A 15,171-nucleotide genomic window follows, 5' to 3' on the forward strand; every position below is an offset into this window, starting at 1 on the left:
TATTTCAAAGGAAGACCTGTAAAGAAGAAATATGACAACTCTGGCGTCACAGCCTAAAAGCACAGGAAAGGCGGCGACAACATTTCTCCGCCGCCCCCGCGCCTCTGCTAAATGTTTACCGCAGCCATGACGCAGGTGTTTCGCAGCAGCCAGTGGCGTAATGTATGGAGGGAAATATTTCGACCATTTCGCCAGAACGTTGCTCAGGGGAATATCCGTATTTCTTCATTCTCAGTCGCATTCATTCTTGCTACGAATGGCTGCTGTTAAATGTTCAGCAGAGAAATATAGGGACTGGAAAACTTAAGACGACACTTAAAAGTACGTTACTTCCCTTTTATTTCTCTTTATTAAACAAAATATTCTACGTCACAGATACAAAAACAGTTAAAAATTTGCTTACATAAAACTATACCAGTAGTTATTGATACAAACACAGTCAATGTATTTGAAAACGGGTTGGATACTGAAGTTTTGAAGGAAACATGTGGTGGAGTGGCGTCGCAACTATTACGCTTGTTCGCATTCTGGTATTGTTATTCAGTCAAGAATAATGCAAGCAAAACATTATAAAGAAGTTGATGGAAGAAGGAAAGGAATTTGGTATGGTGTTTAACGTGCAAGTAATGGCGATACCTAAGAGATGAAGAGGATTGGGAAGTCACGGCCTAGGGGATACTGACCACTTACAATTACTGCGTAGTCAACGAGGGACAATAAATGGAAATTAAATCGATTATTTCCGTCGGAAATGCTGTGTTCAGCAGCAATAGGCAGTTACTGGAACACTGGTAGAGCTTAATTTTAAGAAACTAGCTCCTAAAGTTCTACATATGGAGTACTGTCCAGTACAATTGAGACCGTTGCATCTGGAGGAAAAAAGAAAGGTCGATATTTGAATTGTGGGTCGGTGAGTTATCGCAAGAAGACGTACTCAGAATACCACTAAAATGAATGTCAATAATAGCTGTTATCAACAAGGAAGTTTGCTGGTGCAAATAAATTTCGAGCGGAATGTATCTTGAGCTTCACACCAGTTAGAGGACAAATACTGACGGCCAAAGAAGTGAAATGAGCAGTTCTTAGGTCATTTGCCTGAAGGATGTAGTACTTTATGATGAAGGAAGAAGCAGAAAGAGGGGGGAGGGGGGCAATATGTGATGAAAAAGTATTAAAGTATTTATATGAGCATTTCCTGGATCCGCAACTAAGCACACGGTGTGGTAAATATAAAACGTACATGACCAATTAATGTTATCTCATTGTTTATTTCATGAGAAGGTATTTCCTTAATTTTTGTGACGAACACGCTCGGTCTCCATGTTATAAAGCTATGCATTCGCTACAACTGTTGACTTTTTTTAAAGTGTACCAATGTAGAGCGGGAAGCAACTCCGAGCAGAAAAGATGAGTCCAATTTCGGTCTGATTTATTGTTCGAATTGCCAGAAACTGCAGGGCGGTGGCGAGCGACCGCGAACAATCACACTGAGAAACAAAGGAAGGGGCAGTGTGTAACATATCGCAACTGAAAACGAGCGCCCGAGGACCAGTTGCTACCGCAGGGGGGGCGGAGGGGGGGGGGGCGGGGGGGAGAGCTGGGTTAGGAGTGCGAGTGCGCATACCGGTAGCGGCACCGAAGTTATTGGCCCGCTGATTGTAGCCCTGGAACAAGGTGGAATTCAAGTGGCCGTTCCCAGCCAGTTCCGCGCTCGACGAAAATTATTGCGAACGGCGGCGAATGAGGCACCTGAAGGGGCGAAATGGGTATTTGCTGAAACAACAAGGACCTCGCAGTCGTAAAGTGAATGGTATAGGCCGTAAAACAAATGCTCAAACTTGCAGAAATTAGCGTAATTAAAGCGCCGTCCTTCAGGGGGAGTTGTGCTACTATGTGGTTGCAGTAACTCAGACCCACGCTATGTACATATATGTGTCGATGCTGCGGCCGCTATACTGTTGCACTGACTAGGTGGAAGCTATGGGCAGAATTAATTAAGATGGATCTTTCGGACAACCGAAGACTACTACCTAACGACAGAGAAGGTGAAGTGGGTAGTGTATGTGAATGACAACGATGAGATATATCAAGATAAATGCTTTCTTGATGCGAGTATGAGGGAAGATTAGCTTGGATCATTTTCAGTTACATACACCATATCATAAAGGATCACACAAGATGACAGAATAATGGGGAACTATCAGTGAAATGTTCACAGGGAGGAAAACATTTGAAAATGGTGTAGCATTGATTAATGATAATGAAGAGGAATTTAGAGAAGGATATTCTTGGCATAGGATACTACATAATAATAAAGCTAAATGGTGTGGTATGTAGGCTAATTTAATCTCGTAAATAATATGCTGGAATATATGGATGAATTTCTATGCCTTAAAAAATCTGATACAATGAATGGACGTAGGCTTTTTGTTGAAAGAACAACATTCCCTGAATGATTCATACGAAATTACAGTATAAAAAGCCAGACTTCCAAAATACGTCACAAGAAAATTAAGGATGCAATTAATTGTGCCATTCCATTATTTTTACATCAAATATTGTACAGTAATGTGGTGTTACTAAAATTCATTCTTTCCAAGGTCTGTGAACATAGTAAAGGCTAAATGCTTATTGCCTGATGCAATTTTCTCAGTCTGTATCTAGCGTAAAGACTAAAACAAATAACTAAGAGAAAATCTATTTAAGAAAATGTGAAAAGAAATGTAAGCAGATAACATGAATACGTTTTTATCTGTCATCAGACATTATCTGAGCCAGTTACTAAACTATCCTATTCCTAGAAAATTAACTAAAGTGCCTGTTTACACATATTTAAAGAGTAGCGAACATACATGTATTTAAGAATTATCTAAAGTAAATGTTTATACATAGTTAAATTATACGAAACATCTATGTAATTAATAAATTTAGTTACATCCACACACTTGATCCACAATTTAGAAAAGGAAACATGTTATGATTTCATAGAAAATATATGATACGTGAAATACATATGTTAATGGCTGCTAAATAGCACATTTTCTATAACTGACGTATCGATGTGTGTAGACTGCGCCGACCAAACGCTGTATTGGCGCAAGGTTGGTGGATGTCATCTGTTAGCGCTTGAGAGCGTCTTCCTCTTCCTTTTTCAGTGCCTGGATCAGCGTAAGAGTCAAAGCACAGTTCAAAACCTGAAACAGAGAAGATAAAGAGGTTTAGCTGTACTTACTACACCAAAGGAGCAGCTAACTGACGGAGTGCACATTGCATTCAAGCCCGCGAGACTAGTCTATCGATTATGTACATATACCCATATTCAACTCATTCAGTTTGAGAGTATTTTTACTAAATGCTAAGATCCAGAGCAGTTCGTTTATTTGGCAGTAATATTCCCTGAACAAAATATTTATGGGCTGAGGTGGGGAATCACACACTATTTGAAGATGAGTCTTTTATTCATTCTGACAACGTGGTACATTTACAAACATAGTGACCTGTAGCGTGCGTAGACTTTTATTATAGGCAATTAGGTCGTAGAAGCTTATATTTAATGAGGTCTTTACCATTTAGTCTCGGTACTGGGGCAGTCCTATCTGTTACCTTCACAATCATCACACCAAATTGCTGAAGGACACAGACATATTTTTAAGTGGAAAAATAACATGCTGCATGAAAGACAAAATATAAAAATACTTAAATAATAACAAGTTAAATCACACTAAGCCATAACACAAAAGCAGCAAAAGGTCGCAAGGTCAGTAAACCTTTTGGAAGAAGAAATTAATAAAGAGAAATATATCTTTAAATAAACAACGAATAATGTAAAAATGGTCAAATCCGTAAACAGTTTGCTAAAACTCAGTAGCTCGATATTTACATATATATATAATTTTAGATAATACAGATAAAGAAAGCTTAATAAAAGAACACAAGATCACCGCGTTTAAGTACCCAACAAAAACTGTCCAGAAAGTGAATGCAATATTGTTATTTAATATATAGGGTTTCTAGATACTTAATAAAACATCAAAATTCGAAATGTTATAAAAATACTCGATATAAAGCACAGCATTATTATCTGATGCTACAAAAAGTAGGAAAGTCCCCAAAGAATAACCTCTCTACAGTTTGTTACTAGCCTTTTCTCATCTGTTCACATGCAGTAAACTGTAGAAGCAACCCAGAACTATTTGATGAATTATGAAAGAGTCATATATATGGATTTTTCTCAAATTAAATATCTTCTAATGCCAGTCCTGAGGAAGCAATAACTATGTGCCGCAGTACAACGGACCCCTAGAAAATGAGATACAATTAAAATTCTTTAAAACAATGGCAACAACTACAATAATGTATGAGAGCTAAAAAACTGGTTACACACTCATAAGCGTGAATCAAGTAGAAGGCTGCCGAAACTACGATTCAGTGGATTAGGAACTTAACATATAATAGGAACAGCAAATAATGGTGCCAGTTTATAACGTACACAAAAGTTACCAAAATGGATAACTCATCAGGAAGGAATTGATCGAGTAATTAAAGTAGTGTCCTTATGCAACCCAAGAGGCAAGAGTCATGTAGAGAAACCACGCAAAAGACGGGAAGCAGTGGGAAGCCAAAACAGGCACTTATCAAATACCTGTGCTGCAGGAAAGTAGTAGAAGATGAAGGAAAGAGTAAATGAAAAATGTAATGGAAGATTAAACAGGAACAGACGTGCTACAAACTCAAGTAACAGTGAGCTGACATAGAAGCAACATTTAAAGGCGAAGCAATGTAGTTGTAACAGCATTCCACGTTAAAAAGAAAAGACTTTTTTGCCTCAAGGCTGTTTTTATTGATATTTGAATCTAAATTGTTACGATCGTATCATTGTCATCACTGTAAGACATATTTGTTTTCCGAAACATTATCTTCCAAATTACATTGCCCAATAACAAAATAATCCATGGGTCTACTGCAGGGTATAGCTACATAAAGGAAAATTATTTCAGATATCGATTCTGTCGCCATCACCAGGCTCTTGTGGCACGAGCACCGTGTCTGTCCTCTGTACAGCCAGCAGAACACCTGTTACTTATTTTATTATAAAATACACAGCGGGAAGCTGAAGAACTACTTACGTCGCACGTCTTTCCCAGATCGACGAAGGTTGTAAACTTTCTGTTGACTTCAGGTCTGATATCAAAGGATGGAAGCATTGCTATTGCAGTTCCGTTTATTGCTTTGCCTTTCTTGAAGCCGAACGTTTATTCTCAAAAATTCACCGATTTTTTCCCTGGTGGTGTTGATTTATAACAGAATTGGTTTTATTGGCAGTTATTGTGATCACAGTAGTCCACAAGTAGCATCTTTGTTAAAAATGAAAGTGTTGTGTGTGTCAGCTTCGATGCCACTCTGTTTTGAATAAAGATCATCAGCAATGACGGCGTGTACTTCTGGCGTGAGGAGTTACGCTCTGCCCACTGCCTTATCAAAGAAGACGGAAATGTGGACAAAGGTTGAGCGTACCCTCTTCCCTTGGGGTGTGTAACTGCCTCTAAAGGTGGGAGAATTGGCAATGATTAGCGGCATTAGCACACATAAGGTAAGGGAAGCCACTGCATTAGAGACAATGTGTACGCGCAGAATATATGCCAGTCACTGAAAAAGTGTCATTATTATCATTGTATCGCTTGGTAAAGGACTTTGGATTACTTCTCCGTTTGGACCTCTACGAGGGGCTGCCAAGTGGAGGTTATATTGAGCAAAACTTCCAATAAGTAACGAAACTGGAACATTCTACAAGACATATTGTGGAATGGCAGAAATCTGAAAGCAGCAGGGAAGTTAGAAAATATGACTAGAGTAATGGAAAGTCTAAATTTAAATATAGCTGGTGGCCAGTAAAGTGAAGAGCAGTGGAGGTAGGGTGTTCGATTCAGACAAATATAAGGTAATGTCAGCAGTAGAAAATAGTGAAACAGGACTGGGAATCGTTATGAACAGCAACGTAGGTCAGAGAGTGAGATGACTTGAAGAATTCGTGATAGGATTATCCTCATCAAAATCGACAGCAAAGCAGAACCAACAAACATATTTCACGTATACATGACTTCATAAAATAAAGAGGGTGTATGAAAGCACTGAATCGTTAACTCAGTACGTAATAGGTGATAATGTAAAAATCATAAGTGCTGGATCGCTAGGCCAGGGGAAGGAATAGAAGACGGTGTCATGGGACAATATGAGATCGATAGTAGGAAATAGACAGGTGAGAGACTAATAGAGTTTGTAATGTCTCTTGCAGCGGTCTCTCCGCGATATTTTCAGAAATTTTATAAATTATGTAACTCAGTACATACCTCGAAATATCTCTTCTTATCTTACCGATTCCTAAACTTTAATATACGATGATTATCAATGCAAAGCAGTTTCAAGCGCTATTATTCCTTGGAGCGTCCATTTACTCCATGGAATAGCTTCTCTGCTATCTATGTTTTCTCTTATGAAAAAGAATGAGGAGTGCTTGCGGATTAGCCGTAAAAGAACGAAGATGTATATGTATGTATTGTTGAGCTAGTCGCCATCTTGATGAGATTCTGTATGAGAAGGAATGTAATACATGAACTAAACTAACGTAAGTGTGTTCGCGTATTATTTAACTCATTATTATTGACAGTGTCTGCTTACTACGCTGTGTTGCACCGGATCAGTGTGGAACGTCTGATTTACACTGGAGGAACCTGCCATTTTGTATGCTCAAGATATCCAGTTTATTACTTCAAATAAATAGGCTAACACGGTCTTACCAGCAGATCTCCGGTCTTCCCCGTGTGATCACCGAAAGTTAATAATTATTACAAATGTTTTTAGGAGATCGAATGACAATTTTCGTCGCACCGAGACTTCGAAATTGCTTCACTGCCTTATGGAATTTAAGTTAAGCTCAATTTAATCAGGATAGAACAGTATTGAACTGTGTGAATGTGATAAGCCTGCTTTGTGAATGAAAATTCCCTTAATATATGCATGTTTTTTACTATCCTGATCAGTGAAGCTAAATCAGGCCGGTGTGAGAGAGGTTTCTAAATTTTAGATCCCACAAAAGTATTAAAAGTTCTTCAGTAAATTTCAGCTAATAATTGTTAATATAGGGTGGCTCTAATTAAAATTTCGCTACCTGAACCAATGGAGACGAGAAACTAATTACTGTATGCGTAGCCAACAATATAGGAATGATATTCAGACTGTGTGCTGCAGGATTTGCGTAGTTAGTTGATTGGTTTGTTGATTCGGAGGAGGGGACCAAGCAGCGAGGTAATCAGTTCAAAATGGTTCAAATGGCTCTGAGCACTTCTTTCAGTGGTTTATTCGTTACTTCTCTCCAGGTGATCTTACAAATGTTTCGATAAGATTTGATTGCATATTGTTCAAAAATCGCGAAAAGGAGGAGATATAGTAGGAAAAGGCCTGAATATATGGGATGACGCCAGCTGGAGTACATAATGGTGAGACAGAGATTCCGAAAGCAGATAGTGCGTTGTAAAGCGTAAACAGGAGCAGTTATAGACACAAATATCAGATCACAATTTAGTAATGATGAAGAGTAAGACAACAATTCGGAAGAATTAGCGTGGAAGGAAGCGGAAAACTGGAGTACAGAGGAATGATGAAAAGCGTTCGAAGTTGTATGAGGCTGTAGATATTGCGATTATGAACATCACGGGAGCCAGTCTAACTGATGAGGAATATGGCAGTCACAGAAGCTGGACATACAAATGTAGATACAAGAGAGGAAACTATAAAAAATCACTCGATAATTGAAGAAACTCTTCAATAATGGATGATAGAAGGAAGCACAATATATTGAAGAAAAGACAGAAATACTGTAGTATCTGTCACTTGAGACTGAAATAAACAGTAAGTGCAGAGAAGCTAAGGCGAAATGGCTGCAGGAGATATTTGAAGATGTCGAAGGACTGATTCAACATATAGAAAAGTCAGAACGATCAATGGAATTGAAAACAAAGTGGACAACGATAAGAGCGCAATAGCTTTTATACTGTTAAACGCAGAGCAGGGAGGGGATAGGAAGAATGAATATACTGTTGGGCTTCTTCGCGATAGAGAAAATATCTGATGAAATGACAGAAGAAGAAAGAGAAGTCGATTTAGGAAACATAGGTCATCCAGTTTTATTGTCAGAGATTTACAGAGCTGTGGAAGATTTGCAGTGAAATAAGCAAAATGAATAGCTAAGATACCTTCGGAGTTTCTAAAATTAGTAGGGAAAATGACAACCAAACCAATATTGAAGTTGGTATGAATAAGAGTGGAGACATACTGTCAGACTTTCAGAAAATTGTCATCCTCACAGGTCCGAAGACAGCAAGGGTAGATTAGTTCGTGACTTATCGCACACTCACTTTTACAGCTCAGGCATCCAAGATGCTCACGAGGACTGATACAGCAAGACAATGGAAAAATCGTAACCCCTTCGTCGGATTTGTCCATCTTGAAAAATCGTTACATAATATAATACAAATCTGCGAATTTCGCAGAATAACCTGAAGGAAAAACATTGGTAATAATCAGTATTTATAGGATCCAAGAAAGAAAAATAAGACTGGAAGACCAAGAACCAAGCCCTCGAGCCTAAGACAGGAATGCAGTCTTTCGCCCTTATTGTTTAATCTGTACACCGAAGAAGTAAATATGGAAAAAAATTTGTTTTGTAAATAAAACTGCCTTTTCCTGCTGCTAGTTACTTTATTTAACCCATACGCGTTTCGCCTTCTCCTGTTCTAAGGCATCATGAGTAGGATCTATAACGATACAGTTCTGTTAGTTATAGATTATCAAACAGTTCACTTCGCGATTTTTTGTAAAAAAATTAATTACTTACTATATGCTGATCTACGTTTCCTCACATGTGGTCTGGAGGTTGCACTACCATTTTTATCACTACCACACAATCACATTTTTGTGTTCTCGCGTTCCACACAACCACTCGCTAACTGCTAATACACCCCACAACCCCCCAGCCCCACTCAAAAAAAACCTCGCCGGCTCTATCCCTCTCTCTCTCCCACTCATACACACACACACACACACACACACACACACACACACACACACACACGGTATAAACATCATAAATGGAAGTTAGTCTCGAACATATACTTCGTTAGGTTGGCAGCAAATAGGAAAACATACCAAAGAAGATGAAACACGTAATGGAGTCGCAATATTTACGCTGTGAAAAGTAGTGTACGACGAAACAGTTGTGTCGAGTGACAAAAGAAAAATAGTACGCCACAAAAAAGAGTGAGAAACATGGTAAATAGTGTGGGGAAGGCAAGAACACAAATAAATGATTGTGTGGTAGTGATAAAAATGGTAGTGCGACCTCCAGACCAGATGTGAGGAAACCCAGATCAGCAAATCGTAAGTAATTTTTTTTACAAAAAGTCGCGAAGTGAACTATCTGATAATCTATAACTAACAAAACTGTATCATTATAGATCCCACTGATCATGCCTTAGAACAGCAGAAGGCGAAACGCGTATGGGATAAATAAAGTAACTAGCAGCAGGAAAAGGCAGTTTTATTTACAAAAATTTTCAAATGTGTGTGAAATATTATGGGACTTAACTGCCAAGGTCATCAGTCCCTAAGCTTACACACTACATAACCTAAATTATCCTAAGGACAGACACACACACACCCATGCCCGAAGGAGGACTCGAACCTCCGCCGGGACCAGCAGCACAGTCCATGACTGCAGCGCCATAGACCGCTCGGCTAATCCCGCGCGGCTTTATTTACAAAACAAGTATTTATATGCTTGCTGCGGAGGATGGCCACACAAACAAACATGTTATGGAAATAAAAGTTTGAGGAGTGCGATTAAAATTCAGGGTGAAAGAGTAATAGAGATAAGATTCAGGTGACATTGCTACCCTCAGTGAAAGCGAGGAAGAATTACAGGACCTACTGAAAGGAATGAACAATCTACTGAACGCAGTATACGGATTGAGAGTAAACTAAAGAAGGCAGGAAAGTAATGAGGAGTATCTGAAATTAGATAAGCGATACACTTGACAAAAAACTCGGGACCACAATGAAGACGAGGTGAGATGTTTCCATCTCGCAAGTAAAATAACACATTCCGGTCTAGGCAAGGAGGGCATAACAAACAGAGTATGACATGCAAAGCGGAAATTCCAGGCCACAAGGAGTCTTTCAGTATGAAGCTTCGTCCTTATTGTGAAGTAGACATTTCTGACGATGTGAATTTGAACACAACATTGTATTTAAGTGGACAGTGGACTACGACAAGACCGGAAAGGAAGAGATTCGAAGCGTTTGACATGTGGGCTGTAGGTGGATGTTAAAAATTAGGTCGACTGTCAAGAAAAGGGGAGGTTTCACATAGAATCGGCGAAGAGAGAAATGTACCGACATTACCGAAAATAAGACGGGAAAGACTGTTAGGACAATTGTTGAGATATCTATGGAGCTCGAGGGAACTGTAGAGGCTAAAAATTGTGAGGGAAGACTGTGACTGGAATACCTCCGACAAATAATTAAGGAAGTAGAGTGCAAGCGTTATTCTGAGACGGAAAGGTATGCGCAGGAGAGGAATTTGTGGCGGGCTGCATAAAAAAGGAATTAATCTGACGAACAAATTGCCGGCGACAGCGAAGGTGCAGAGCAGTTAGGGGCTGAAGTGAGACTCACGTTGATGAAGCATACGAGCATGGCGAGCGCGCAGATCCAGGCGGCCTTGTCCTGCAAGAACCAGGTGAGCTCGTCGACGCAGCCGTAGAAGTAGACGTTGCCGGTGACGGTGTCCCGACAGCTGCTGGAAAGCGGCTGCTTCAGCGACATGTAGTCACTGGGGCCGTCCGCGCCGCAGCAGCCCACCTGCGAAAACAAGGCGGCGGTCACAGTCTAGGGGTTGCTGGGTATCGCTGAAGGAACCGTTTTTCACTTATACCGGTTTTCTTTAAACTCCAGTTTAACCTGACAGTGAAAACTGCTCAATGTACCGGGTGATCAAAAAGTCAGTATAAATTTGAGAACTTAATAAACCACGGAATAATGTAGATAGAGAGGTAAAAATTGAAACACATGCTTGGAATGACATGAGGTTTAATTAGAACAAAAAAGAAAACAAAGTTCACAAAATGTCCGACAGATGGTGCTGGACAGCAGGTAACTGCTACCGTGACACGTGAGAGTTACGTCGATATGTTACAGAATCGCATCATCCCCAGCCTAGCTGATAAACACCTGCTGGAACGTACGATGTTTATGCAAGATGGCGCTCCGCCCCCTTATTGCTAGATGCGTGAAAGATCTCTTGCGCCCGTCGTTTGGTGATGATCGTGTGCTCAGGCGTCACTTTCGTCATGCTTGGCCTCCCAGGTCCCCAGACCTCAGTCCGTGCGATTATTGGCTTTGGGTTTACCTGAAGTCGCAAGTGTATCGTGATCGACCGAAATCTCTAGGGATGCTGAAAGACAACAACCGACGCCAATGCCTCACCATAACTCCGGACATGCTTTACAGTGCTGTTCACAGCACTATTCCTCGACTACAGCTATTGTTGAGGAATGATGTTGGACATATTAAGCATTTCCTGTAAAGAACATCATCTGTGCTTTGTCTTATTTTGTTATGCTAACTATTGCTATTCTGATCAGATGACGCGCGATCTGTCGCACACTTTTTGAACTTTTGTATTTTTTTAGTTCTAATAAAACTCCATGTCATTCCAAGTATGTGTGTCAATTTGTACCTCTCTATCTACATTCCGTGATTTATTCAGTTTTCAAATTTTTGATCACCCTGTAAATGGTTTCTGAAGTAACCGATACTCGGTTTTAATTTTTGTCAGTTCCTAAGGTAATCGTAAACAGCGGACATAGACTAAAAAATTCTATGGTTCCCTGAGAATTCTGCATTATAAGTTTCAAGATATGTGAAATCAAAATATTAAATAAAATAAGAAAATTTAATAAAACTTAGGCTGTCACTTTTCTCGAAAAGTGGTAAGGGGTTGAATGTTACAAAAATATTATTTTTTTCCTACTGATTCTATTTTTTTATCTCTGCTCTAAAGTCATGTTTTATTTGGACATTACGAACAGCCCCATCAATGTCGTGTGGCTAGGGCCTTCCGTCGGGTAGACCATTCGCTGGGTGCAAGTCTTTCGATTTGACGCCACTTCGGCGACTGGCCCGTCGATGGAGATGAAATGAGGATGATTAGGACAACGCAACACACAGTCCCTGAGCTGGGAAAATGTCCGACCCAGCCGGAAATCGAACCCGGACCCTTAGAATTGGCATTCTGTCGCGCTGACCACTCAGCTGGCGGGGCGAACATTACGACCAGTTACAGCTACAGGATGAAAACAGAGATTGGAAATCTCTGCTATCTGTTTCCAAGGAAGAGAACAGGATAAAAGCATATACATATTCAGGAAGCAGGTCAGCAGTTGTCAATTTTTGTCATAAACTATAAACGAATTGTTAATTTTTGGGTTTCCTACTTGCATGATGTCACAAATTTCATGTGACTCTTTCCGTTTTCAATCTGTTATCAAAACAGAGCGTTTTACTTAATTTTTATCGCGGTTTTTAAAATACTTCCCGGTAAGTGATAGTACCGCTCTGTAATACAACCGATGGGTTCAGCGACGACAACGAGATACTGCCATATTGACCAGGTGGGGCGAGCCTTACACACTACGCATACACACGTATTGTCACGTAGGCCATAACAACAGATACGCTATTGTCTTAGCAATGCTATATCAGTTCTTATGCCATGTGTTCGTGTTTCTGTTCTAACTGCTGGCGCTATTATTAAAATAGCAGTCATAGCTCTTCCCATTCTGGCGGCCCGAGTGGCCGAGCGGTTCTAGGTGCTACAGTCCGGAACCGCGTGACCGCTTACAGTCGAAATTTCGAATCCTGCCTCGGGCATGGATGCGTGTGATGTCCTTAGGTTAGTTAGGTTTAAGTAGTTCTAAGTTCTAGGGGACTGATGACCTCAGAAGTTAAGTCCCATAGTGCTCAGAGCCATTTGAACCATTTTTCTTCCCATTTTATGTAACAAACCAGTATGCAAGCTGAATATGAGGACTACATCCGTTCACTATCCTTCACTCTTACAAATCCCTGATCAGCCCCATCTTCTGCTATGCCGATGTTGCAGTTACATCCGACCCACCCTAGTTCTATAAGTCTCTCCAGATCCTCGAACGACATGCTTTCCGCCTGACTTTCCACATCCGCTTACCTTCCCACCAAAAGGAGCCTTTACCAACTCATCAAATTCCCTCCTCTCTTCTCTCACATAGAACAACTCCGGACAATCTACGCCATCAGCAAACTCCACTCCTGAAATCGTGTCATTTTAGGGTTCTCCCACGCCTCTCCCTACAATATCCCACCAACGCTCGACCTGCACACCCTCCACATCCTCTCCCAAAGAAATTTCAACCATCTTCCTCTCCCGGATCATGAACTCCACCCCAAATTATAACCCTCCAACTAACTCTGAATTCGTCCCACCTCTCCATATCCCTCCCCGACCAGAGGCTCCCTCTTCTTCCTCTCCCCCTTCCCATGCCTCCTCCTTCTTCTCCTCCCAGTCGCTACTCACTCCCTTTTCCTTTCAAATTCACAGATCCCAATGCCATCTACCCCTCTCTCCCCGTCTCTCAACAACCAGCCCTATCTCCCTGTCATTGACACCTCTTAGTAGCCCTCAGTTCCGGTTCCCACCACTCATCTCTCTCCCTCTGTGGCTACTTTCCTTTTCGTCTAACATCACAGGGCAGTTCCCTTAGACTTTCGCTGAAAGTGTGCAGTACTCTGTTTTCTAATTGTCAGTATCTCTTCTGTGTCGTTCGGTGTTGTTCCAGTGTCTTTTCGAGTGTTTTTAGTACTCTTCATGTGGTCTTTAAACTCTGCTGTTTGACCCTTTTTTCATTACTGCTTTCAGCTATTCGTTCATCCAGCGTGATTACGTTAGTCTTTCATAATCGTCATATTTCAACACTGTTTTAAAATCATTGTCATAATGTTTTCATGTTTACAGGGTGTTACAAAAAGGTACGGCCAAATTTTCAGGAAACATTCCTCACACACAAATAAAGAAAATATGTTATGTGGACATGTGTCTGGAAACGCTTAATTTCCATGTTAGAGCTCATTGTAGTTTCGTCAGTATGTACTGCACTTCCTCGATTCACCGCCAGTTGGCCCAATTGAAGGAAGGTAATGTTGACTTCGGTGCTTGTGTTGACATGCGACTCATTGCTCTACAGTACTAGCGTCAAGCACATCAGTACGTAGCATCAACAGGTTAGTGTTCATCACGAACGTGGTTTTGCAGTCAGTGCAATGTTTACAAATGCGGAGTTGGCAGATGCCCATTTGATGTATGGATTAGCACGGGGCAGTAGCCCTGGCGCGGTACGTTTGTATCGAGACAGATTTCCAGTATCAAGGTGTCCCGACAGGAAGACGTTCGAAGCAATTGATCGGCGTCTTAGGGAGCACGGAACATTCCAGCCTAAGACTCGTGACTGGGGAAGACCTAGAAGGACGAGAGGACACCTGCAATGGACGAGGCAATTCTTCGTGTAGTTGACGATAACCCTAATGTCAGCGTCATAGAAGTTGCTGCTGTACAAGGTAACGTTGACCACGTCACTGTATGGAGAGTGCTACGGGAGAACCAGTTGTTTCCGTACCATGTACAGCGTATGCAGGCACTATCAGCAGCTGATTCGCCTCCACGGGTACACTTCTGCGAATGGTTCATCCAACAATGTGCCAGTCCTCATTTCAGTGCAAAAGTTCTCTTTACGGATGAGGCTTCATTCCAACGTGATCAAATTGTAAATTTTCACAATCACCGTGTGTGGGCTGACGAGAATCCGCACGCAATTATGCAATCACGTCATCAACACAGATTTTCTGTGAACGTTTGGGCAGGCATTGTTGGTGACGTCTTGATTGGGCCCCATGTTCTTCCACCTACTCTCAATGGAGCACGTTATCATGATTTCATACGGGATACTCTACCTGTGCTGCTAGGACATGTGCCTTTACAAGTACGACACAACATGTGGTTCATGCACGATGGAGTTCCTGCACATT

General features: G+C 40.9%; 1 protein-coding gene across 1 annotated transcript in view; it reads right to left on the reverse strand.

The window, feature by feature from the left end:
* Positions 1-1,572: 1,572 nt before the first annotated feature.
* The window catches only part of LOC126095192 (tetraspanin-2A), a 306,747-nt gene continuing 293,148 nt past the window's right edge, over positions 1,573-15,171 (reverse strand). The window contains exons 3-4 of the mRNA XM_049909926.1: positions 10,729-10,914; positions 1,573-3,194 (exon numbers count right to left, since the gene is read on the reverse strand). Of these exons, the coding sequence (XP_049765883.1) occupies positions 3,120-3,194; positions 10,729-10,914 (261 nt within the window). The 3' untranslated portion in view covers positions 1,573-3,119. The remainder of the gene's footprint in view (positions 3,195-10,728; positions 10,915-15,171) is intronic.

This window comes from Schistocerca cancellata, chromosome 8, assembly GCF_023864275.1.
Source record: "Schistocerca cancellata isolate TAMUIC-IGC-003103 chromosome 8, iqSchCanc2.1, whole genome shotgun sequence".
NCBI lineage: Eukaryota > Metazoa > Arthropoda > Insecta > Orthoptera > Acrididae > Schistocerca > Schistocerca cancellata.